We start from the raw sequence: 23,406 nt of genomic DNA, 5'->3' as shown, positions 1-23,406 counted from the left end.
TGTTTTTAATAGTTGATCCATATTAAAGACCTATAGAATTGCAGCAAGGACCTGAGTTGGAAAGGTGGCTGTTTAAATATCATGAGTTCCTAAAATGTGGTCTGAAAATAAGGTGACCAGTCCTGGCTACCTAGGACTTTTTCAGGTTTAGCACTGAAAGTATGGCTGCTCCCAGGAAACCCCTTGGTCTCAGGCAAAGGATTTTGGGACCCAGGATTTTGGGTCATCCTATCTGAAAAAAGATACATAAAACTGGAAGATTCCAGTTCTTCAGGTTTTAATAGTGAACCATTGGACACATACTTCAACTAATCTTAATTACTGTCAGGGTGCTCAGAGTCAAAATCTCCAAGGTAACCAGACTCCAAACCACATGAGACTTTTTAGATTAAGATGAACACCTTGAATTTAAGATTTTGTGGCTTAGTGGTTTAGATTTGATTGGAATTACATCATTAATTTTTGTTAGTTTGCTGCCCTCTGTAAGTCTTCATTTGATGAGTTTGAGAGGCACTCTAGTTCATCTTTTATATTAGCAGTATTTAAAAAAATTAATATGGTAAGCAAATTCCCAAGCCTTATGTACAGAAGCTAAGTTAAAAGTCAAGTTTATACTGAAGTCAATGTCTCCTGTTTTGAGTTTTTAAATTCAAATGGTGATTCTAAACCTCAAGTAAATTTTAGGTTTTTTAGTTTTAACAAGTTTGTCCCCCTTTCCTGACTTTTCATACCACCTCTGTACCTCTTCTATAGATTTTGTTATAGAGCAGATCACTTTATCAATTGTTTACTTGTTTTCTTGCTGTCACCATTAGAATGTGAGCTTCACGTAAAGCAGGGGCCCTACGTGTTATCTTTACCACTGTATCTTGGAGTCCAGAGTAGCACTGGATGAAAAAATGAATATCCACGAATAGGTTTTACAATGCTGCATGCTTTCCAGAGATGTGGAAATGTTTTTAAAGAAATGTTTAAATTCATGTTTTGTTTCAAATTGTGCAGAGAAAGTGGAAATGTGGCCTTTAACATTTTTTGTTTCATTAATCCTCTTGGAGGAAAGGGAATTTAGAGTAGTGAACTTACATCTTCCTTAAAAATGGCAATTTGGAACCAATGGAGAGAGTTGAAAGTGAAAAAATTTGGATTGGAAGTATTCGAAAAATTCCCCTTATCCTCATCACCTCCCAACACACAAACTTTGTAAAGGCAGAGAGAGCAGGGTATGAGGAGTCTGAGTTGGAACTCAGTTGGAAAAGAAAGGAGAACTGAGTCACTTGAGAAGATTTAGTACTTAGTAAGCAAGAAGAGTGCTAATGAATTATTTAAAGTCTGCATAACCTGAGTACAAACTAATAAAAAGACTCAAAGTTAGTGGTTCTCAGAGTTTAGTGATCATAAAAATCTGGAGAGTTGTAAGGTACAGATTTCATAGCTGCAGCCCCAGAGGTTCTGAGTTAGTAAGTGTGGTGTTGAATTCAGGAATCGGTAATATTAATGGACAATCTGGGTGTTTGCCCATGCAGTTGGTCTGAGGACCGCATTTTGGAAAAACTGCTGTAAGTGGTAGAAAGACAGGATGGTAATTTAAAATAGGTGAAGATGGTTTGTTTAGGTAAAAAATAAAACTAGAACTATACTGATTTTATATATATTAAAAAGTCTCTACTGCTGACAAGAAGGAACCCTAGAATACCTGGTAGCAGCTACCTGGTGTATGTAAGATGTATAGAGTTCAAAAAGCCTTTGGGAGGCTGGGCACCATGGCTCATGCCTGTAATCCTAGCACTCTGGGAGGCCGAGGCGGGAGGATTGCTCAAGGTCAGGAGTTTGAAACCAGCCTGAGCAAGCACTAGACTCGTCTTTACTAAAAATAGAAATTAATTGGCCAACTAAAAACATAGAAAAAATTAGCCGGGCATGGTGGCACATGCCTGTAGTGTCAGCTACTCGGGAGGCTGAGGCAGGAGAATAGCTTGAGCCCCAGGAGTTTGAGGTTGCTGTGAGCTAGGCTGACGCCACGACACTCTAGCCAGGGCAACAGAGAGACTCTCAAAGAAAAAAGGCCTTTGGGGACTTACACTGAAGAACCAACCCATTTTAAACAGTGGAAATACTGCTTTATAATCAAAATGAACCATTCCATTCCTATGCAGGATTCAGTAACATCTATCTTCTAACTCTCAGTCATGATGTTTCTTAAAGATTCAAAGGGGGATCCTGGGAATTTGATTCAGGCTCCATATAATCTCAGAATCATGTATGGACTTTTACCCAGAAGGACTGTAGTAATAGTTAACACTTTTACAGCTTCAAACATATTCTGTTAATCCTCATAAGTTGAAGTCTTTAATCATGAATTAGATGAAAAAGATGTAATTTCCAGTTATCATAAACACTGATATTTTCAAATAAAGCTATCTTACCACCTTTTAAAAAGCCTGTGTCCAAGTGCCCATCAATTCATGAGTGGATTAAAAAAATGTGGTGTATGTATACCATGGAGTACTACTCAGCTTTAAGAGACAATGGTGATACAGCACCTCTTGTATATTTCTGGATAGAGCTGGAACCCATTCTACTAAGTGAAGTATCTCAAGAATGGAAAAACAAGCACCACATGTACTCACCAGCAAATTGGTATTAACAGATCAACAGCTAACTGGACATAGAGGAGTAACATTTATTGGGTGTCGGGAGGGTAGGAGGAGGGGATGGGTATATATAACCATAACGAGTAAGATGTGCAACATTTGGGGGATGTACCCACTTGAAGCTCTTACTTGAGGGGGGCATGGGCAATATATATGTAACCTTAACACTTGTACCCCCATAATATGCTAAAATAAAAAAGCAAATTATAATGTAAAAAAAAAAGCCTGTGTCTAGTAGAATGTAATACCATCGTAATGAGTTAATGTCCACCATGATCCATTTAAACAGATAAACTATGTAAATTTAACATCGTTTTTTCTTCTTAAAACTGTATTTGTGTTACATTTCTCTCTCTAAACTTTATCCGCATATATTTATGAAAGTCTTACTGATCATCTTTTCATTCTTTGTAACATTTGTGTACATAAATTGAAAGTAAAATTTTAATTTGCCATAGCCATAAAGCACCAAAACGGTTCATTTTTTTCTGGATTATTAAAATTGTTACTATTGATCAGTTGACTCAAATAGCAAATTTTACATATTGATATATGGAGTAAAATTTTATTGAAATTGCATCTCTTGTAATACAAGGGGGAAATATGACATCAATTAAAGGAGGTTGCATGACCAATCTTTGAAACTGTCTGGTGTAACTTCCCAAAAGTTTTAAAAAAGTTAAATATATTTAAAAGTTATTGAATAAAGTGGACCAAACTGTTCTGGATAGGTGAGAGTTACCTCCCTTCTGTAAAGTGTGATAAAGGAAGATGGCAAAAGAGAAGAGACACATTTGCAGGTGTGTGCACAGGCATGGTGATTTTTTAAAAACCAGGTAGAACTACACATAGCAATTTTTTTCTTATTTTGAGATACAGTCTCGTTCTGCTGCTTGGGGTAGAGTGTAGTGGCATCATAGCTCATTGCAACTTCAAACTCCTGGGCTCAAGCAATCCTCCTGCCTCAGCCTCCCGAGTAGCTGGGACTATACAGGTGCATGCCACCATGCCAAGATAATTTTTCTGTTTTTTTGTAGAGACAGGGTCTCACTTTTGGTCATACTGGTCTCAAACTCCTGACCTCAAGCAGTCCTTCCTTGGCCTTCCAGAGTGCTAGGATTGTAGGCCTTGAGCTACCCTGCCTGGCCTAGGAAGCAATTTTTTTATCGATGCCTACATGCTCCTTGGAGTTTGGGGTATAGGTACCACAGATGGGAGACAGCTACTCAATTTTCAGTGTGCTGAAAAAGACACCATACATTTACCTTAGCACTATTATATAGCAAATAAGTAAATGTCCATCAGTAAGAGTATAGATGAATGTGTATTCTCTTGGTGGAATACTGTGTAGCAGTAAAGCAAGTTGCAAAATGGCATTGCTATTTATATATTTATGAAGAAAAAGAACACTTAAATTTACCATGGTGGGGATTGTAGTGGGGCAGGAGAGGTTATACATAAAAATTTGGCAGTGAAGATAAAGATTTGCTCTGTAAAATGTTAACTGTCAATTTAAGATGGTAAGTATATAGATGTTAAATTATGCTTGGTACTTTATAATTTCCCCAAAATATGTGCAAAACAAAAGTCCGTGGAAAGAATATTTTGACTAAGTTTTGACTAAGAATCTTTGAACTTAAAATTTGGATGTGATTACTGGCAAGTTATATACCTACTCAGTGAAAGGAAAGAAAGTATTGATTAATAAAAGGCAAAGTGCTACTGAAGTCACACTCAATGCTGTCTAAAATGGGTATATAAAATTTGTTTCTGCCATTAAAGGCCTGTTTTGTTATTGTATATATTGATTTCATCACCTCCGAGTTCCTGTATGGTTCTCTCAGCCAGGGCCATGATTGGGATTCCCCTGAGATAGGTTAAGTTGTAGTGTCCATAATCTAAGCCTTTTGTCTTAAATATCTTTGCCTGGATTTCCTGGACACTGAGGTTACTATTCTTTAAACTGAAATATTTTCCTTTTGAATTGTCAGTGATACCCTAACACCAGATTGTTTATAATTTTTATTCAAGCAACAATATATTTGGAGCTGAAAAAGATAATTTCTTGATTTAAAAAAATTAAATACCTATTAAATAAGAGGTCACCCAATAGTGAACATTTATTTTTGATTGCAGAACTTGAACATCTCTTGCAATGACACTTTGGTTATTGCTTGGTCAGAAAAATACTCGTCCCAGCTCAAACATTACCTTGGGATGACAAAAAGTGAGAATTAGTAATTTCATAGCAAACAAATTATTGGTACAAATGAAAATGACCTCCAAGATTGTGATTAATGAAAAATGCTCCTGAAGTTAGAGTAAATACTTGGCTTTCTCACATGGCCAGCTGCCATTCTTGAGGCACAGGTACTTGATGTTGGGCTGTGCATTACAAACTTGTAGCTAGAACTTTTTCCAAATGCTATCTTTAAAAAGGTAGACCTCAAATACTACATTTAATGCATTTGCAAAATACAGTCATTTGAAACTTATCTCACTTCCAAATAGACTTAGTAATTATAACAAAGTCATTCTCTTTCCTGCTATAATTTTCTGTGTCAAATTATCCTTATTCTTAGCCCCTATATAAGATGTAAGTGATCACAGTTCATGTCATTTCCACTTACCTCTATAGTGATGAGGATGACGATCATCCACTCTAAGCGCAGTGCCCTCTTCTCATTCAGATGATTCCGCATCAGATCTGTTAGTTCCATACAGTGCTGAAGTTTTTCATTCATGACCTGTATAACAAAAATCTTAGTATCATGTATTTAAGCAATTTGCATTTCTTTAAGTAAATAATACATGGTGACATCCATAAAAATTCCATAGGTATACAGTAAAAAATTGTCCCTTCAACTCTTGCTTCCCAGTCCTCTGCCTGCAGGTAGCTACCAGTAGTTAGTGTTACCAGTTTGTCAACCCATCCAGAGACATTTTACAATGCACAGATTTGACTGCAAGAAATACTTTGTATACTGAAGCTCTTATATTTGAATGATTTTGATGGAAGACCTACAAATAAAGTTTTTGAGTCTTAGTTTTTGGTAGCTTCCCTTGTGTTTTTAGCAGTTAAAAAAGGCAAACTTGAAACATTCCTTTTTTTTGCATGGCCTAAAGATAAAAAAACAATGATTACCTTCTACAATAGCCTCAAACTTAACATTTGACGTGCTGCACACTTACCACTAGATGGCACTGCTTTCAACTCTGAACTGCAAAGATTCTGCCCTATGATGCCTCAAAACAAGTTGGCTGTGGGGAGTTGAAAGAAGATAGAATCTTTGAACTTAAAATTTGGATGTGATTACTGGCAAGTTATATACCTACTCAGTATATCTGTGTGTCGCTTGCCCTTGGAAACTGGAAAGTCTAGAAGCAAATTTTTAAAATAGTTTGATTCTCTCATAGGGTATGCTGAAAGTATGGTTTTGGTCAGTGAACGGTTAAAAAGAATCATCAGATATACATGTTTGAGGATTGAGAGGAATATGTTGGTGCACCATACTATGATTTTGCACAGAGCATTAAACTGCCGTACTAATGAGGGATGACACTGAACTGCATTGGTAACATCACCTATTTCCAGATTTTATGGTCACCTTGTAGTGTCTAATCTGTATAAATTGTTTACAGTGTACCTGTTTTCCTTCTCTTTTTTCCCCCCTCTTTTCCTTTCCTCTTGTGTTTTCTTCCTTTTTTCTATTTCTATTTGCTGCTTGATCCTGGTCTATAACATGTTCAGCCTTAAGCTTGCTTCCCTCTTCAAACTGATTTAGCCCTCTTCCATTTTCTTTCAGGTCTGACCAAAAAATGACAATTTTCTTCCCTCACCCCTAATCACCCAACTTATTCCTTAACTCTTTAGAATTTGTATATATTACCACAACTCCCCAGAAACTTCCAAGTCTTCTTCTAATTGTTAAATCTAACAACTTTTCTTAGTTCCAAACCTCAACTAACCCAAGCATTTGACAACACGTTGAAATGTACAAGCAAGAGAACCTACTACTGCATGCTTCTTATTTCATGTAGCTGTGGAGGCATGCACATTATGTACACGCAGATGAGGGAGCAGGAAAAAATGGGGGAGGCTTCACAAAGGTGGTCAATGTGAATTAGGCTTTAAGTAGTCAGCTGCCAGGTTGAAAAGGTGGGGTAGGGGGGAGGAAGCATTTCAGGCAGAGGAAATAGCTTAGAGACAAGCATAGCTAGATGGAGACAACTTGGAAGGAAGTGCTTGGAAGTGAGGTTAAGAAGGTAAATTAGTTTCCTGTCTTATGTTGTTTATTAAAAAAAAAAAAAAGGTAAATTAGTACAAAACTGTGAGAGGTACATAAAGACAAAATAATGCACTCCTCCCACCCCCCATCGGCCCAAAAGACATTCACATCCTATTCCTGGAACCTGTGAATACAACGTGCAAAGGTGAATTATGATTGAATATGCAATTAAGGTTGTTGATCAGCTGACCTTAAGATAGGGAGATAATCCTAGGTTACCTATGAGGGCCCAATGTATTCACAAGGGTCCTTAAAAGTGGAAAAGGCAGGCAGAAGAGTTCAGAATGATGTGAGGACCTAACTAGCCTTTGATAGATGGAGGAAGGTGCTATGAGCAAGGAATGTGGGCAGCTTCGAGGCACTGGAAATGGATCCTACCTGCAGCCTCCAGAAAGGCATGCAGCCCTGCCAACACCTTGATTTTAGCCCAGTGACACCGATGTCAGACTTCTGACCTACAGAACTGTAAGCTGATAAATTGTGTTCAGCTGCTAGGTTTGTAGTAATTGGTTATAGCAGCAATAGGAAACTAATACACCTTGCTAGAATATTTGAACTTTATTCTGCAGGTAATGGGGAGTCTTTTGTTCCATCTTGAGATATTTATTTAACATTGACTACACTGTGCTGGGCAGAGGAGACAGACTGGTGAATAAGACAGATGTGTCTCTTTCTTCAGGCCAAAGGGTGCAGAGAGACTCGAAAGGGGTCCAGTCTAGAGGCTGAGGCAGTGAAGAAGGTATTAGAACAGTCCAGGTGAGAGGACAGGGGCTGTGGGATGCACATTAGTAGTTTGGGGGCCTGAAGACCCGGCATTCCTCCATTTCACCAGGCCAGGATCAATCACATAGGTTTTCAATAAATGCCCATGAATGAACGATACTTAGGGGGAAATGAAAAGACTGACTAGATGTGGTGAGTGCAGCAGAAAGAGGTCACTCAGATGACTTTTAAGTTTCTCGTTGAATGACTAGATAAGTGAGGCTAGCTGAAATAGAGAACAGAGAAGGTCTGGCATTTTCTAGGAGAAAACCATGAGTTTCATTTTGAAATCTAATCACTGATTAATTCTACAAATATTTATTGAGTACAGCTATATGTGAGGCCTTTGCCAAGAAGTGGGAAGAAAATAATCACGGTCTTTGATCTCATGGAGCTTATTACATTGTAGTGGGGAATGATGCAAATAATTTAAAAAAGGATGCTACGAGACATGTAAATGTAGAGGATCTGTGAGATTTAGGAGGCAAATGGAAATATCTGGAAGGCAAACGAGATTGGGTTTAAGATATATGCTTGAAAACTAGCGGGAAAAGGTAGAAATAGAAGGCATGAAAACAAACACCACTGATCATGGAGCAGACGACACCAGGAGAGAAGACTCAATGACAGGACGTTGGGGACACTGGCAGGAGCACACAGAGCGAGGGACCCACTGCCAACTGGCTTCTGTCCCACACCACCACTGTAACTGCTGCTTCAGTGATCTCCTAATTACCAAAGAAGATGACTCAACCTCTGTCCTCAACTGTTTTGACTGCTTTTCAGCATGTCTTATGCCTAATCACCCTTGTTTTTGCTCAAGATTCTTTTCTCTATCTTTTGAGAGAAAAAACAGAAAACAAGGACCAACTTTCTTCTAGCATTACCACCACTCTTTCCTTGTTTTGTCTTCTTAGAAGACTGCAAAGCTTGTTGAAGGTCAGGCCAGTTCTTATTTTTCTTTTGTATTATATAGTGTAAGCACTGTGTTGCTCATAAGGGAAGGTGAACTCTTAACTCCTTAGCCTGCTAAAAAACCTTCACATAATCCAACCAGTCTGAACTGCCTTTGGGATGCTAAAAAAATACTCTGAGAAATGTAGTTTGAGAACTCTTAGATATGCTTTATAACTCATGTAGAAGATTTAACACCAAAGAGTGAGATTAGGGAATGAAATGAACAATTAGCTTGCCAGTAGTGGGATTGTAAAAAAAAAAAAAAAAAAAGGCATTTTTAAGGCCACCTTTCAATTATCTGACCCATCTGTGGCCTCTGCCATGGAGGATGTGAGGCACTTTTGAGAAAGCATAAAAAAAAGAGTTCTTTCTGTATCTTCCTACTCTGGCTAAATCTTTCCATACAAGCTGTCATTCATTCAGAAAGGCTATGATGCACTGATACCCCTGGAGACTGCAAAGACGTGGAATTTTCCATAGGAAACATGTAGTCCTAGAGACTGATGTGATCAGACCGCCACGAGACAGGCTGGGAAGTGCTGTACCTGAGGGATACAAAGTCCTCCAGAGTACAAGGTAAGGACTGGGAAACCTTTCCTAGGAGGTGATATCTGGGCTCCTGGGGCAGAATGCAGGCAAGGATGGTCCTGGCCAAGGATACAGAATGAATCAGATCACAACTAGAAAGAGCATGAGATATATATTTATAATGATGCCAGACTAAATAGATTTTTATTTCAATTTTTCAGGATATTACCTGAGTTTTTTTTGCCACCCTGCCCCCACCCAAACTTGGTTGAAGTATAAATGACAAATATTTCAAATGGATCCAATATTGTTCAGTGGAATAGTATGCATTCTCCCTGTGTACTCACTTAAGGATTCAGAAGCCAGTTACTATACTAATATATTTGATACATTCTGAGAAATGTATCATTAGGTGATTTCATCACTGTGGGAACATCATAGAATGTACTTACACAAATCTAGAGCCTAGATGGTATGCTTAGGCCACATGGTATGGCCAATTGCTCCCAGGTCACAAACCTGTACATCATATTACTGGACTGAATATTATAAGCATTTGAAACACAATGATATTTGTGCATCTAAATATCTAAACATAGAAAAGGTATAGTAAAATACAGTATTATAATCTTATGGGACCATCATCCTGTATTTGGTCTACCCATCAAAATGTCATGTGGTGCATAAATGTAGTTCATATAAGATTTTTAAAAATAACTGCCACAGAACTGAGTTGTTACAGGAATCTTTAAATTTTGGGACTGAGAGGAACCTGCTCCACCAGCTCTCTGGGCTGTTTAGTCAACTTTTCAACGGTGGGTACAGAAGCAGTCCTTCCACTCGGAGGAGCTCTGTCTCCAGACAGGCTCCAAAGTACCCTTCCTGGCATGTTCCTTCCCTCTGGTTTAGCAGATTGACAGTGCACTGGCACTTTCTCCAGGTTTTCCCCTTCCTCCTTACTAGTTTCATTCTTGTCCAGCTAGTTGATTATTCATTGCACTTTTGTATTCACTGTTGATCCTTCTTTGACATTTCTCATTTCCCACTGTTGCTATCATGTTGAATGTAAGGGATTTGAGTTAAGTTCTTAGAAGTCATCCTTATCTTTCTACTTCTCCTTTGGACCATACACTATCTTCCTTGCTCAAGCCTCCTTACTGGTGGCTGTAATCTTGTTCTCTTTTCCTGTACTCTCCCCAATGAGAGACATGTGAAGGATACCATATCACTATCAAAGAGATCTGAGGGAGGCCACAGGATGCAGAAGGGATGCCTGAGCTCAAACTTGCCAAGAAGCTGGTTGTCTTAGTTACTCCTCAGTCCACTTTTATTAACTTAAGTAAGCAGAATGTGCTGGTTATCAGAAGAGGGAGAGAAGTCTGCATCTGCTTGATGGCAATGATACCATCTCTCATCACAATCATGATTCCACCAGAGGTCTCCATACCAAAGGAAAAGGACAGACATCTAAGAGCAGTAAATTCTGAATACTTTCAGATTTGTCCCCAGTAAATATGGCTACCTCTAAAGACTTCTCACAAGAGGCTTTATTTTCAAATTAGCTTTGAGACATAATTTACATACAATAAAATGTACCCATTTTAAGTATACAATTTGAAGATTTTTGACAAATGTATACTCATGTAACTACTGTCACATATCAATCACCACAAAAAGTTCCCTTATATCTCTTTGCAATCTACTGTTCTACCCACCCACCCCACTCCCACTCCTTAGGGAATCCTTGATCTACTTTCTGTAACTATAGATTAGATTTGTCTCTCTAGAATATCTTATATGTAGTACAACAGCGTTATGCTTTGGTATCTAGCGTCTTTCACTTAATGATTTTTGAGACTTATCCATCTTTTTGCATGAATTAGAAATTAACTGCTTTTATTGCTAAGTGGCATTCAACTCTATGGAAATACGACAATTTGTTTTTCCATTCACCTATTGATGGGCGTTTGGTTATTTCAAGTTCTTGACTATTATGAATAAAGCTACTATGAACATTCATGTACAAATCTGTGTGAGGACACATTTTCATTTCTCATGGGTAAATACGAGTGGAATTGCTGGGTCATATGATAAGATAATGATTAAGTTTATGAGAAACTGCCAAGTTCTGCAGAGTTGGCTGTACCAATTTATATTCCACAAATAATGGATGAAAGTTTCATTATTCCACATCCTCAGCAACACTTAGTATTGTTAAGATGTTGAGTATCTTTTCATGTACTTTTCATTTGGCTATTCATGTATCTTCTTTGTGAAGTGTTTGTTCAAATCTTTTACTCATTAAAACATTGGGATGTCTTTTTATTATTGAGTAGAAAAAGTTCTTTATACATTCTGATTGAATCCTTTGTCAGGTTTATATGTTGAGAATGCTTCCTTCCAGTCTATAGCTTGCCTTTCCACATTCTGTGTGTTTTTTTTGTTTTTTTTTTTTTTTGAGACAGAGTCTTGCTTTATTGCCCAGGCTAGAGTGAGTGCCGTGGCGTCAGCCTAGCTCACAGCAACCTCAAACTCCTGGGCTCAAGCGATCCTTCTGTCTCAGCCTCCCGAGTAGCTGGGACTACAGGCATGCGCCACCACGCCCGGCTAATTTTTTCTATATATATTAGTTGGCCAATTAGTTTCTTTCTATTTATAGTAGAGACGGGGTCTCGCTCTTGCTCAGGCTGGTTTCGAACTCCTGACCTTGAGCAATCCGCCCGCCTCGGCCTCCCAGAGAGCTAGGATTACAGGCATGAGCCACCGCGCCCGGCCTTCTGTGTGTTTTTTTGAAGAGCAGAAGTTTAAAATTCTTTTAAAGTTCAACTCTCAAGGTTTTCTTTTTCTTTTTTTGAGACAGAGTCTCACTCCGTTGCCTGGGCTAGAGTGTGGTGGCATCCGTCTAGCTCACAGCAACCTCAAACTCCTGGGCTAAAGCAATCCTCTTGCCTCAGCCTCCTGAGTAGCTGGGACTACAGGCATGCGCCACCATGCCCAGCTAATTTTTTTTTATATGTATTTTTAGTTGGCCAATTAATTTCTTTCTATTTTTAGTAGAGATGGGGTCTCGCTCTTGCTCAGGCTGGTCTTAAATGAGCTGAGCTCAAACGATCAGGCTGAGCTCAAACAATCTGCCCACCTCCCAGAATGCTAACATTACAGGCGTGAGCCACCAAGCCTGTCAAGGTTTCTTTTCTTTCATCGCTCATTGGTTTTTAACCTGAGAAATCTTTCCATGTCCCAAGGTTGCAAGGCTTTTCTCTCATATTTTTTTTTTGAAGTTTACCTTTTCTATTTAGGTCTCTGATCCATTTTTTGAAATGGTGTGCAGAGACTATTCACACCATTTTGAAAATGGGATAGGGTTCACTTTTTATATATGGCTATTCAATTGTCCTAGGACCATTTGTTGAAAAGACTATCCTTTTGCCATTGAATAAACTTATTTTCTTTGTTAAAAATCAATTGCTCATATGTGTATGGGTCATTTCTGGACTCTATTCTGTTGCACTGATCTATTATGTCCATACTTACGCCAGTATTCCACTGTTTTGATTATGCAGCTTTAGAGGAAGTCTTATAATCAAGCAGTAAAAGTCCTTCAACTTTGTCCTTTTTTGCAAAATTGCCTTGGCTAGTCTAGGCCCCTTGCATTTCCATTTTGCATTTGCAAATCAGCCTACTAGTTCTTTAAAAAAATAAAAAAAACAAGTCTAGTGAGATTTTGATGGGAGCTGAGTCGAATCTACAGATCAATTTGCAGAACTAATATCTTAATAATAGTGAGTATTCTATGCCATAAACATGGCATATATTTTCATTTGTTTGGGACTTAAGTTTTTCAGCTATCTTTTATAGTTTTCAGTGTATAGGTCTTACTTATATTTTTAAAAATGTATTCCTGGAGCACTTGGCACCTGCCCCGCCATGCCTCTGCTGCTCCTGTTGTCCTGCGCCTTCCCCCTCCCAGGCCCCCAGACACTCGGACTGGATGTTCACCAGCAAGCTCAGGAGCTCAGCCTCCGCCGGGAGTGTGAGTGGCTGCAGCAGCTGCTCCAGGGCCTGGTTGCACAGCCTGGTCCACGCCTACAGAGGGCCGGCTCTGCATGCTGTGGTCCGACTCGCCCCCTATGCAAGCCTGGATGCCCCTGAGGGCCCCCCTGGATCGGACCTGGTCTCCCTGGCTCCCCGCTGGGCCGAGGACTGGGGTTAGGGTTTCGGAACCAGGCACCGCTGCTGCTGAAGCAACCAGGCAGCCCAGGTGAGCCCCTGAGGAGGAAGGAGCCTCCTCACCACCCCACCTGCTTAAGGAGCCTGGACAGAGGAAAGAGGAGGGGGGAAGAGGGGACCTGAACTTGCTACCAAGAAAGGAAGAATTCAGAAAAAATAAAATAAATAAAAATTTATTTCTGAGTAATTCAAGTTTTTTGGTGCTATTGTAAGTGGTATTTTAAAAATTTCACTTTCTAATTCTTCATTGGTAGTATAAAGAAAAGCAACTGCTTTCATATATTGTTCTTGCAACCTTGATAAATTCGCTTATTCTAGTAGCTTCTTTGCAGATTCTTTAGGATATTCTACATACAAGATTATGCTATGAATAAATTCAGTTTTACTTCTTCCTATAAGATATTTTAAATCTTGGGAACATAGAGCCACCAGTGAGGGATTGGTGACGTGTCCAGGTGGCATTGCTTATGGCTTTCTCCATAGGTCTAGAGTGCCAGAGACTGGGTCAGCGTTTGAGTCTTGCAGCTGCTAATGTGTGACAGAGCTCATATGCTTTCCCTTCATGGAGGAACTCAGTCTCAAATGAGCCTCAATACTGGAAGAAGGAGTACACTTAATAGAGGGGAAAGGGGCTGCAGAACCCATTTGTTCTTACTGATGTCCTTTTCATACTGATCTTAGCCAAGAAACAGCCGACCCCTTAGTTGTCAAGGTATTCTTCACTCAAACACATATCCTGAGTTGTAGACTTGCCTTCAATAATTCTATCTTGAATAGTGAGGATGGACACATAAAAATGCCACCCAAGTCAAAGATGAGAATATTACTTTTGGCATCAACTTTCTTTTTCAAGCCAACAGCAGTGGCAGTGGGCTGATGATTCTGAACACAAGACCAGCAACGGTTCCAAGCGCCTCTGATGGCCTGCAGCCGGGAATCATGCAAGTACCGGGTAGTGTGAGGATCGTGTGGGTCAGCGTTTACAAGGCAGGCTTCTAAAATCCTCTCCATCTTTCTCAAATCCATTGTGGTAGGCAGACTTCTATGATGCCACCGAAAGGTTCTCCACCTTCTGGTGTTCCCTCTTGTGTGACCCCATCCCCTGGAGAAGGGGCTGGGCCTAGTGACTTGCTTTTTTTAACAGAAACAGCACAGCACAAATGATGGGATGCCACTGCTGTCATTAGGTTAGAAAAGACTGTCACTCTGTCTTGCTAACACTCTCTCTCTGACGGTGTCTCCTGCCCTCTCGCCTGCTCACTCTGCTGAAGCATGCCGCCCTGTTGTGAGACAGGCTTCTCTGTGGAGAAGCCTCTGTGGCAAGAAACTGAGGGAGGCCGCTGGCCAAGAGCTCATGAGGAACTAAGGTCTCAGTCCAACAGCCTGAGAGGAGCTGAATCCAGCCAATAACCACAGGTGAACCAGACAGTGAATCCCTGAGATGACTGCAGCCTTGTAAGAAACCCAGAGCCACAGGATCCAGCTAAGCTGTACCCAGATTCCTGGCCCACAAAAACTGAGATAATAAGTGTTGCTTTAAGCTGCTAAGTTTTGGGGTAATTTGTAACATAGCAATAGCTAATTAATACAAACATAGGAGATGTCTCATTTGTATAAAGCTTTTAGTATCCCCTCTTTTATATCCTTTGGATCTTCAGCCTGTGTGCACAGTCTAAACCATGGAGGCCCAACACTTTTGACAATCCAGTATGTCCGACCAGACAACTCGGTTGTCAAATCTGTGTCTAAGTAGACATCTGGTATCTAAAACTGTGTTGATGGAGTCCATTGAATTTGATTCTTAGAGCATCACTCACAAATTAATCTTTTATTTTCAGCTAAAAGCAACATAGCTTGGGATGGTTATCTTTCTCTGACCGCTAGCAACAATCTCTACTTTTCTGTGCTGGAAGACATCCACAGAGGAACAGGTGATACCAAGATCAGTGACAACTGCAGATAATTTCAATGTAGTTTTGCAAGGGGGCAGTGTCTGGCTTGGAGGAAAACAATGTAGATACCAGAGCTGCCATAGCATTCAATGAGCCATGGTGGGTTTCTGAAATTATAAGTTATTTATTTTTTATGTGACCACAAGGCAAATGTGGGAAGTGGTAGGATAAAGACTGAAAAAGGGATAGTTTAGGAAGGACCTTGTATATCAAGCAAAAACACTTGAACATAACACTTGAGACAATGAGGTAAACTGGTGGTATAAAAATTAGTTGGAGGGAATTAGAAAAGATAATCAACAGACACCAACATCAAGAGGAATCTGATGTTAAAATTATCCAACAAGGATGTTAAAGCATCTATCATCAAAATACTTCAACAAGCAATTATGAACACACTTGAAACATAAAAAAATAGGAAGTCTAGCAAAGGAATAGAAGATATAAAGAAGAAAACATAGACATTTTAGAACTGAAAAATATAATAAATGAAATAAAAAACTTGATAATGGGCATCAGAATGAAGGAGATAGAGGAAAGAATCAGTGACCTTGAAGACGGAACATAGCAATTACCTAATCTGAATAACAGAAAATATGCTAGAAAAAGGTGAACAGAGCTTCAAAAATTTGTGAAATTATAGTAAAAGATCTAACATTCACATCACAGAATGACAGCAGATTTCCTATCAGAAATGATGGAGACCAGAAGGAAGTGGCACAGCATCTATCAGGTGCTAAAAGAAAAAAAGGCCATCACCCAGAATCCTATATTTCCCTTCAGGAATGAAGGGAAAAATGAAGACATTCTCAGATAAAGAAAAACTAGAGAATTTGTCTCACCAGACTTACCTTAAAAGAATGGCTAAAGAAAGTTCTTGAAACAGAAAGGAAACAATAAAAGAAGAAATCTGAGAACATCGGAAGGAAAAAAGAACACTAGAAAGAATAAAAATATGAGTAGATACAACAGACTTTCCCTCTCCTCTTGAGTTTTCTAAATTATGTTTGATGGTTGAAGCAAAAATTATAACACTGTCTGATGAAGTTCTTGATGACTGCAGAAGAAGATAATTAACACAATTATATTATAAATTGGGGGGAGGGTAAACAGATGTAAAAGGAAATAAGGATTCTATACTTAATTTAACCCTTTGCATTCACTTGCTTTTTTCTCGATTCCTTTATTGTACTCGGGATTTAATTTTTTAAATACCCCAGATTTTACAAAGCGGGGCAGTAGAATAAAAAACTGGAGTTTCTTTTCATACAAACTTATTTATTTGGATTTTTTTATATTTCAAATTATTGATACATTCAAAGAGTAATTTTAATCTCTATAATTTCTGCTAACCGTGTCGAGTCACACTAGACACCCGAGTGCAATGGGTTAATCTGTATAATGTTGAAACCAGTAGACTGTAACAAGTTATGTATTATGTATAATGTAATCCCGAGAGCAACCAATAAATACCTGTGCAAAGATATATACTCAAAAACAATACAGATACATAAAAACAAAATTAAAAAAAATGTTTAAGTAATTGGCAAAAAGGCAGGAATCCAATATACACAACTTGGATGTATCTCATGGGCAATACACTCAGTGAAAAAAAGCCAATTTAAAAGTCACATACTATTCAGTATGAATACAGTAAAAAGAAAAGTCACATACTATATGATTCTATTTATATATGATATTCTCAAAATGACAAGATTAGAGGTGGAGAATAGATTACTCACTGCTGGGGGTCAGGGATGGTAGGGGGAGGAGGAGAGGTGTGTGACTATAAAGGGTTAGCATGAGGGAGATCTTTGTGGTGACAAATAGTTCTGTGCCGTTGATTGTGTGGTTACATGAATCCATGTGTGATAAAATGTCACAGAACTATGTACACACATTGTAATAATGTTAATTTTCTGTTTTCTGTGTTCTTTCCCCATGTGGTCCAACACCATCATCAACTTGATATAGTTGTCTCTCTTCTCAACTTTGTGTCTACATTTCTATATGCCTGAGTTGGTAGTGCTAATTGAATGTCCTGCTGCTACTCTAACCTCAGCGTATCTTAGATTTAGCTTCTCATCTCCCTGCTCTGACCCCTGTGTGTTCTACCTGTCACTCCCAGACAAACATCAGCCATCATTTATTCTTCCCTCTCCCTGGCCTCCCATTACTGGTCACTTGATTTGTCCTATAGGATTCTCTCTTAAATTAATTTCTATTCTGTCACCATTATAGTTCAGGACCCCATAAACTCTTGCTTGAAACTTCACAAGAACCTCCTAATAGACCCCAAAGCCTCCAGGCTCTCACTAATCTTATCTAGCCTATAGTGCAGGGGTCCTCAAACTTTTTAAACAGGGGGCCAGTTCACTGTCCCTCAGACTGTTGGAGGGCCAGACTATAGTTAAACAACAACAACAAAAAAACTATGAACAAATTCCTATGTACACTGCACATATCTTATTTTGAAGGAAAAAAACAAACTGGCAAAAACACCTGCATGTGGCCTGCGGGCTGTAGTTTGAGGATGTCTGCTATAGAGTTAATATCAGAAGATCCTTTGACACAAAAAGTTGAAAAGTTGACTGTATAGAGGACAAAAGGAAGGAGAAATATAAAGAGATCTGAATACAAGTCAAAGCAGAGATTTCTCTGAAGCAGGTAAACACATTCCGCTAACTTAAAATTTATCTTCACATAAGTTATGCACATTATAGGCAACAACATGTCTTTCTCTCTCAGTACAAAGTACATACCTTAACTCTTCGGGTAATGCTAAGGAACTGGCAAGTTTTATCATAAAGTTCTTCCAAGTTTTCTCTGTCCCAGTAGAAATCAGGAGTAATCAAGAAGTCGGAACTCAAGTTTATACGGTGCCTTAAAAAACAGAAAATTATAACTTTTTATTTACCTTAAATTAAAAATCACTGTTTCTCTTACACTGCACATTTTCAAGGTGTTTTGTGAAAACATTTTTTTTATTCTTATGATATTTTTCTTTTTTATTTTATTTTTTATTTTAGCGTATTATGGGGGTACAAGTGTTAAGGTTACATATATTGCCCATGCCCACCCTCCCCCCTCGAGTAAGAGCTTCAAGCGTATGCATCCCCCAAACATTGCACTTCTTACTTGTTTGGTTGTATATACCCATCCTCTCCTCCCCCCTCCCACCCTCCTGACACCTGATAAATGTTACTCCTATATGTCCACTTCGGTGTTGATCCGTTAATACCAATTTGCTGGTGAGTACATGTGGTGCTTCTTTTTCCATTCTTGAGATACTTCACTTAGTAGGATGGGTTCCAGCTCTATCGAGGAATATACTAGAGGTGCTATATCACCATTGTTTCTTAAAGCTGAGTAGTACTCCATGGTATATATATATATACCACATTTTATTAATCCACTCATGAATTGATGGGCACTTGGGTTGTTTCCACAGCTTTGCAATTGTGAATTGTGCTGCTATAAACATTCGAGTGCAGATGTCTTTTTCATAAAGTGACTTTTGATCTTTTGGGTAGATGCCCAGTAGTGGAATTGCTGGATCAAATGTTAGATCTACTTGTATCGCTTTGAGGTATCTGCATATTGCTTTCCACAGAGGTTGAACTAGTTTGCAGTCCCACCAGCAGTGCAGGAGTGTTCCTCTCTCTCTGCATCCATGCCAGCATTTATTGTTTGGGGACTTTTTGATAAAGGCCATTCTCACTGGAGTTAAGTGATATCTCATTATGGTTTTGATTTGCATTTCCCAGATGATTAGAGATGTTGAACATTTTTTCATATGTTTGTTGGCCATTATTCTGTCTTCTTTTAAGAAGTTTCTGTTCATGTGCTTCGCCCACTTTTTGATAAGGTTGTTTGATTGTTTCTTGCTGATTTTCCTGAGTTCCAAATAGATTCTAGTTATCAGCCTTTTATCAGATGTGTAGTTTGCAAAATTTTCTCCCATTCTGTGGGTTGTCTGTTTGCTCTCTTGACAGTTTCTTTGGCTGTGAAGAAGCTTTTTAATTTGATCAGGTCCCTTTTGTTTATTTTTGTTGCTGTTGTGATTGCCTTTGGGATTTCTTTCATAAATTCTTTGCCTAGGCCAATGTCTAGAAGGGTATTTCCAACATTTTATGAAAACATTTTTTAATGCTGACCTTTGCAAAATACTTCTCAGAAACATAGAAAGTTTACCAAAAAAATTTCAAAATTCTCAATCAAATTAACTGAATCTTTACTATCAACATTATTTATGAAGTAAAGAGAAAAAGACCCTCTCATTTTGTTTCTAATTTCTAAGCTTGTTTCATTTTTCATTAAAAAAATTTACAATATACACACAGATATATTTTTTGGAGACGGGTAATCACATGGCTTAAAAATAAAAAGTAGGTTGGGTGCAGTGGCTCACACTTGTAATCCTAGCACTTTGAGAAGCCAAGGTGAGAGGATCACTTGAGACCAGGAATTTGAGGCTGCATGAGCTATGATCATACGACTGCCCTCTAGCCTGGGAAACAGAGTAGGACTCTATCTCTAAACATAAATAAATAAAAAATAAAAAAGATATAAAAATATAAAAATTGATAAATCTTATTCTTATCTCCATCTTCCCCTTGCAAAGACACACACACACACAGTTTCTCTTTCTCTCTAATTTCTACCTTTTCATATAAGAGGTCTATGCTTACTTTTTTTTTTTAACCTGCTCCCCCCAAAAATATAAGCTTACTTTTAATAATTTTAATTGAATGCAAATCTAAGTTATAAAAGTACATATAAATAGCTGTTCACAGCCAGGTGCGGTGTACACCTAGCACTCTGGAAGACCACGGTGGGAGTATCACTTGAGCCCAGGAGTTAGAGACCAAACAAGAGCAAGAATGAGACCCTGTCTCTACAAAAAAAAAATAGAAAAATTAACTGGCACAGTGGGATGCTCCTGTAGTCCCAGCTACTTGGAGGCTGAGGCAGGAGGATCACTTGAGCCTACGAGTTTGAGGCTGCTGTGAGCTATGATGACGCCACTACACACCTTAGCCCAGGCAACACAGTGAGAATCTGCCTTAAAAAAAAAAGTAGGCCGGGCGTAGTGGCTCACACCTGTAATCCTAGCACTCTGGGAGGCTGAGGCAGGCGGACTGCTCAAGGTCAGGAGTTTGAAACCAGCCTGAGCGAGACCCCGTCTCTACTAAAAATAGAAAGAAATTAATTGACCAACTAAAAATATATATACCAAAAAAAAAAAAAAAAGTAGCTGTTCACTATAAAAAAATAAAATACCCTAAGAAGAATTCAGAAAATCAGTTGTAGGCCACCTTACTCCACCACAACTCAAATCCTTTCTTCTCCCTAAGTATATGCCTGTGAACACCTAGATGTGTCCTTCTAGATCTGTATGCATACATGCATGTGTGCAAGCACACACATATATGTACACAGAGAGAAATAAAATTATTTATTTTTGTTTGCTTACACAAATGGGATATCACATATAATCTGTGACTTAATTGTTTTACCTAATGTAACTTGCCACGTTTCTCTTCACGGAATTATCACAGTCCTTTTAATAATGAGTAAGCACTTTTGTTGATAAGTTAGGATAAGAAAAGTAAGCCCGTATAGAAACTATTCATAAACCTAAATAAATTAGTCTGAACTTTGGGAGTTTTGATGTTATAATTCACTATATCAAATGCCGCTCACATTACCAAGACAGCAGGAGAAAGTAGAATTTTCCTACTGTACTTTTCAGAGAACTCAAGATTTTAGATGTGCTGTGTAATGCTCCTAAAGAATGGATTTTTGGTTTTTACTGGTATCCTGAATGACGGTCCCTGAGCTAGAGAAGTGTATAAAGGATGAAACACTGGACCACTTCTCTTCTCAAGGCAGAGTAGCTAAGGATAATGTAGAAAAACAAGTCTTAGGCAAATATTTATGATAAGTTCTGGCAACTCACTCCATATGCTAGAAGAAAACCGGACAATGCTGCCCTGTGAGAAAAACACCAACATCCGGGATGTTTCATTCCATAAATCCTGGGACAATGACAAGAATAAAATAAACTGAAAACCTTTCCATTGACTTAAAACAATGCATTACTGTAGTTCATCAGTTTTAAGCCACAGTTCTCTTTTAACATCTCTGAAAATGTGAGGCATTTAAAAATTAATGGTGTTTTACAGAGGGCAGTTGAGACTTAGTTGTCATTGCCTTAAATAAGTGATTTCCCTTATGCCTTCCTTTCCCACATGCCCAAAAGGGAATGTGACAGAATCTACATCCAAGTAAGACTGAAAAAGCTATTTTGGCAAGTGTAAAATGTAATTCTGTGATTAAAAAAAAAAAAAAAAAGCACTGTCATAGTTTAATTGGCAGCATCTTTTTTCTCCTGTGGCATCTTGGTGTCTTGGATTCAATGAAATATGGTACATTACTTTTCTGTAGCAATTAGGTGTATTTAGCATTATGATGTACTGATGTATTTTTACTGAGAATCCCCATTAATCGAATACAAGAATATGTCTTTCTATCTTCAAAGAACATCTACTGAGCTATTATGTGGGTTAATGGAGATTAATTATGGTCTCTTCTGCACATGCAGCATTTCTTTAAGTGTAGTCCTAACATAGCCCAACTGCTTCTACTAGGTGAGAGTCTGCCTGCCTGTAATCATTGGAATGAAAACAGCTGCAATTCCCATAAAGGTATAAATGTGTGCTCTTTACTGCAGAACTATACAAATGTTTCCTGGAGATTGGCAAATATATGAACTATTCTGTTTATACAGAAAATTTTTACCTTAGGGCAAAGAGTTCACCCATTTTCTGCATGACTTCTTCATGAGATAGTTTCACTTTCTTCCCGGCTTTTAAAGCCTATTTGGAAGGAAACAAAACAAAATAAAACAAAATCTCTCTCAATCTCTCTCTCTCTCTCTAATAAGCATTAGGTCCATAAGTCAAATTCTCAAGTGATGTAACTTTGATCTCATGTATCTCTTAGGATGACTGTCTCCCCAGATTAATGTCCTAACTCACCCTGAAATTTCACAATCTTACTAGGTAGAAGTTTTACATTCTCTTTTCATTTCCTTTCTCATTAGCATGTCCTATGATACACATTCCTAGTTTCTCAGTGAAAAAGCAGGGCCTCTTTTCCTAGGTGTAATTAGATTATTCCTTCACAATAAAGACAACATTAATTACAGTAGAAGTGATTGTTAACCCTTTGCACTTGGACGTCAAGTGTGGATAATGCCAAGTGGATAATGAGAAAAAAGCAACTGAGTGCAAAGGGTTAATGTATTTTTAAATTATAATATAACTTTATATGTATTTTTCATGCCACTATTTTCTCATAATTTAGCAAAACACTTTTTTAAAATCAAGAAAGGTGGCCATAATTTCCTTCCTTAGAGAGGAAACATTTCATTTTTCTTCTTAAATTCAGTTACATTAAAAATATTGTACCAGCCGGGCGCGGTGGCTCACGCCTGTAATCCTAGCACTCTGGGAGGCTGAGGCGGGTGGATTGCTCGAGGTCGGGAGTTCGAAACCAGCCTGAGCAAGAGCGAGACCCCGTCTCTACTAAAAATAGAAAGAAATTAATTGACCAACTAAAAGTATATATACAAAAAAATTAGCCGGGCATGGTGGTGCGTGCCTGTAGTCCCAGCTACTTGGGAGGCTGAGGCAGGAGGATCACTTGAGCCCAGGAGTTTGAGGTTGCTGTGAGCTACGCCACGGCACTCACTCTAGCCTGGGCAACAAAAGTGAGACTCTGTCTCAAAAAAAAAAAAAAAAAAAAAATTGTACCATCAGAAGGAAGGTAATTTGAAGATTTAAAAAGTATAAAAAAAATCAATATGAAGTTTCTTATTTCATTATTTTATATGTAATTGGGAGTTCTATTTTGCTTAAATTCAGTGAGCTTTCTTAGTGTTTTGTTATTAGTTTATTATATTCCTAAATACTGTTGGGCTTCTGTATTTGTGAGTTCTGCATTTGTGGATTCAACCAACTCCAGATTGAA

General features: G+C 38.4%; 1 protein-coding gene across 5 annotated transcripts in view; it reads right to left on the bottom strand.

Moving 5' to 3' along the window:
* Positions 1–4,741: 4,741 nt before the first annotated feature.
* Positions 4,742–23,406, bottom strand: part of RMND1 (required for meiotic nuclear division 1 homolog) — a 41,734-nt gene continuing 23,069 nt past the window's right edge. For all 5 annotated transcript variants that reach the window (XM_012740920.3, XM_012740921.3, XM_012740922.3 and 2 more), the window contains 4 exons: positions 22,174–22,250; positions 18,132–18,252; positions 5,282–5,398; positions 4,742–4,862 (listed from right to left, as the gene is read on the bottom strand). In XM_012740920.3, the coding sequence (XP_012596374.1) occupies positions 4,830–4,862; positions 5,282–5,398; positions 18,132–18,252; positions 22,174–22,250 (348 nt within the window). In that variant the 3' untranslated portion in view covers positions 4,742–4,829. The remainder of the gene's footprint in view (positions 4,863–5,281; positions 5,399–18,131; positions 18,253–22,173; positions 22,251–23,406) is intronic.

Source organism: Microcebus murinus, chromosome 5, assembly GCF_040939455.1.
Source record: "Microcebus murinus isolate Inina chromosome 5, M.murinus_Inina_mat1.0, whole genome shotgun sequence".
Classification (NCBI taxonomy): Eukaryota; Metazoa; Chordata; class Mammalia; order Primates; family Cheirogaleidae; genus Microcebus; species Microcebus murinus.
The sequence above is the reverse complement of the archived record's forward strand: the minus strand, read 5'-3'. Positions and strand labels throughout refer to the sequence as shown.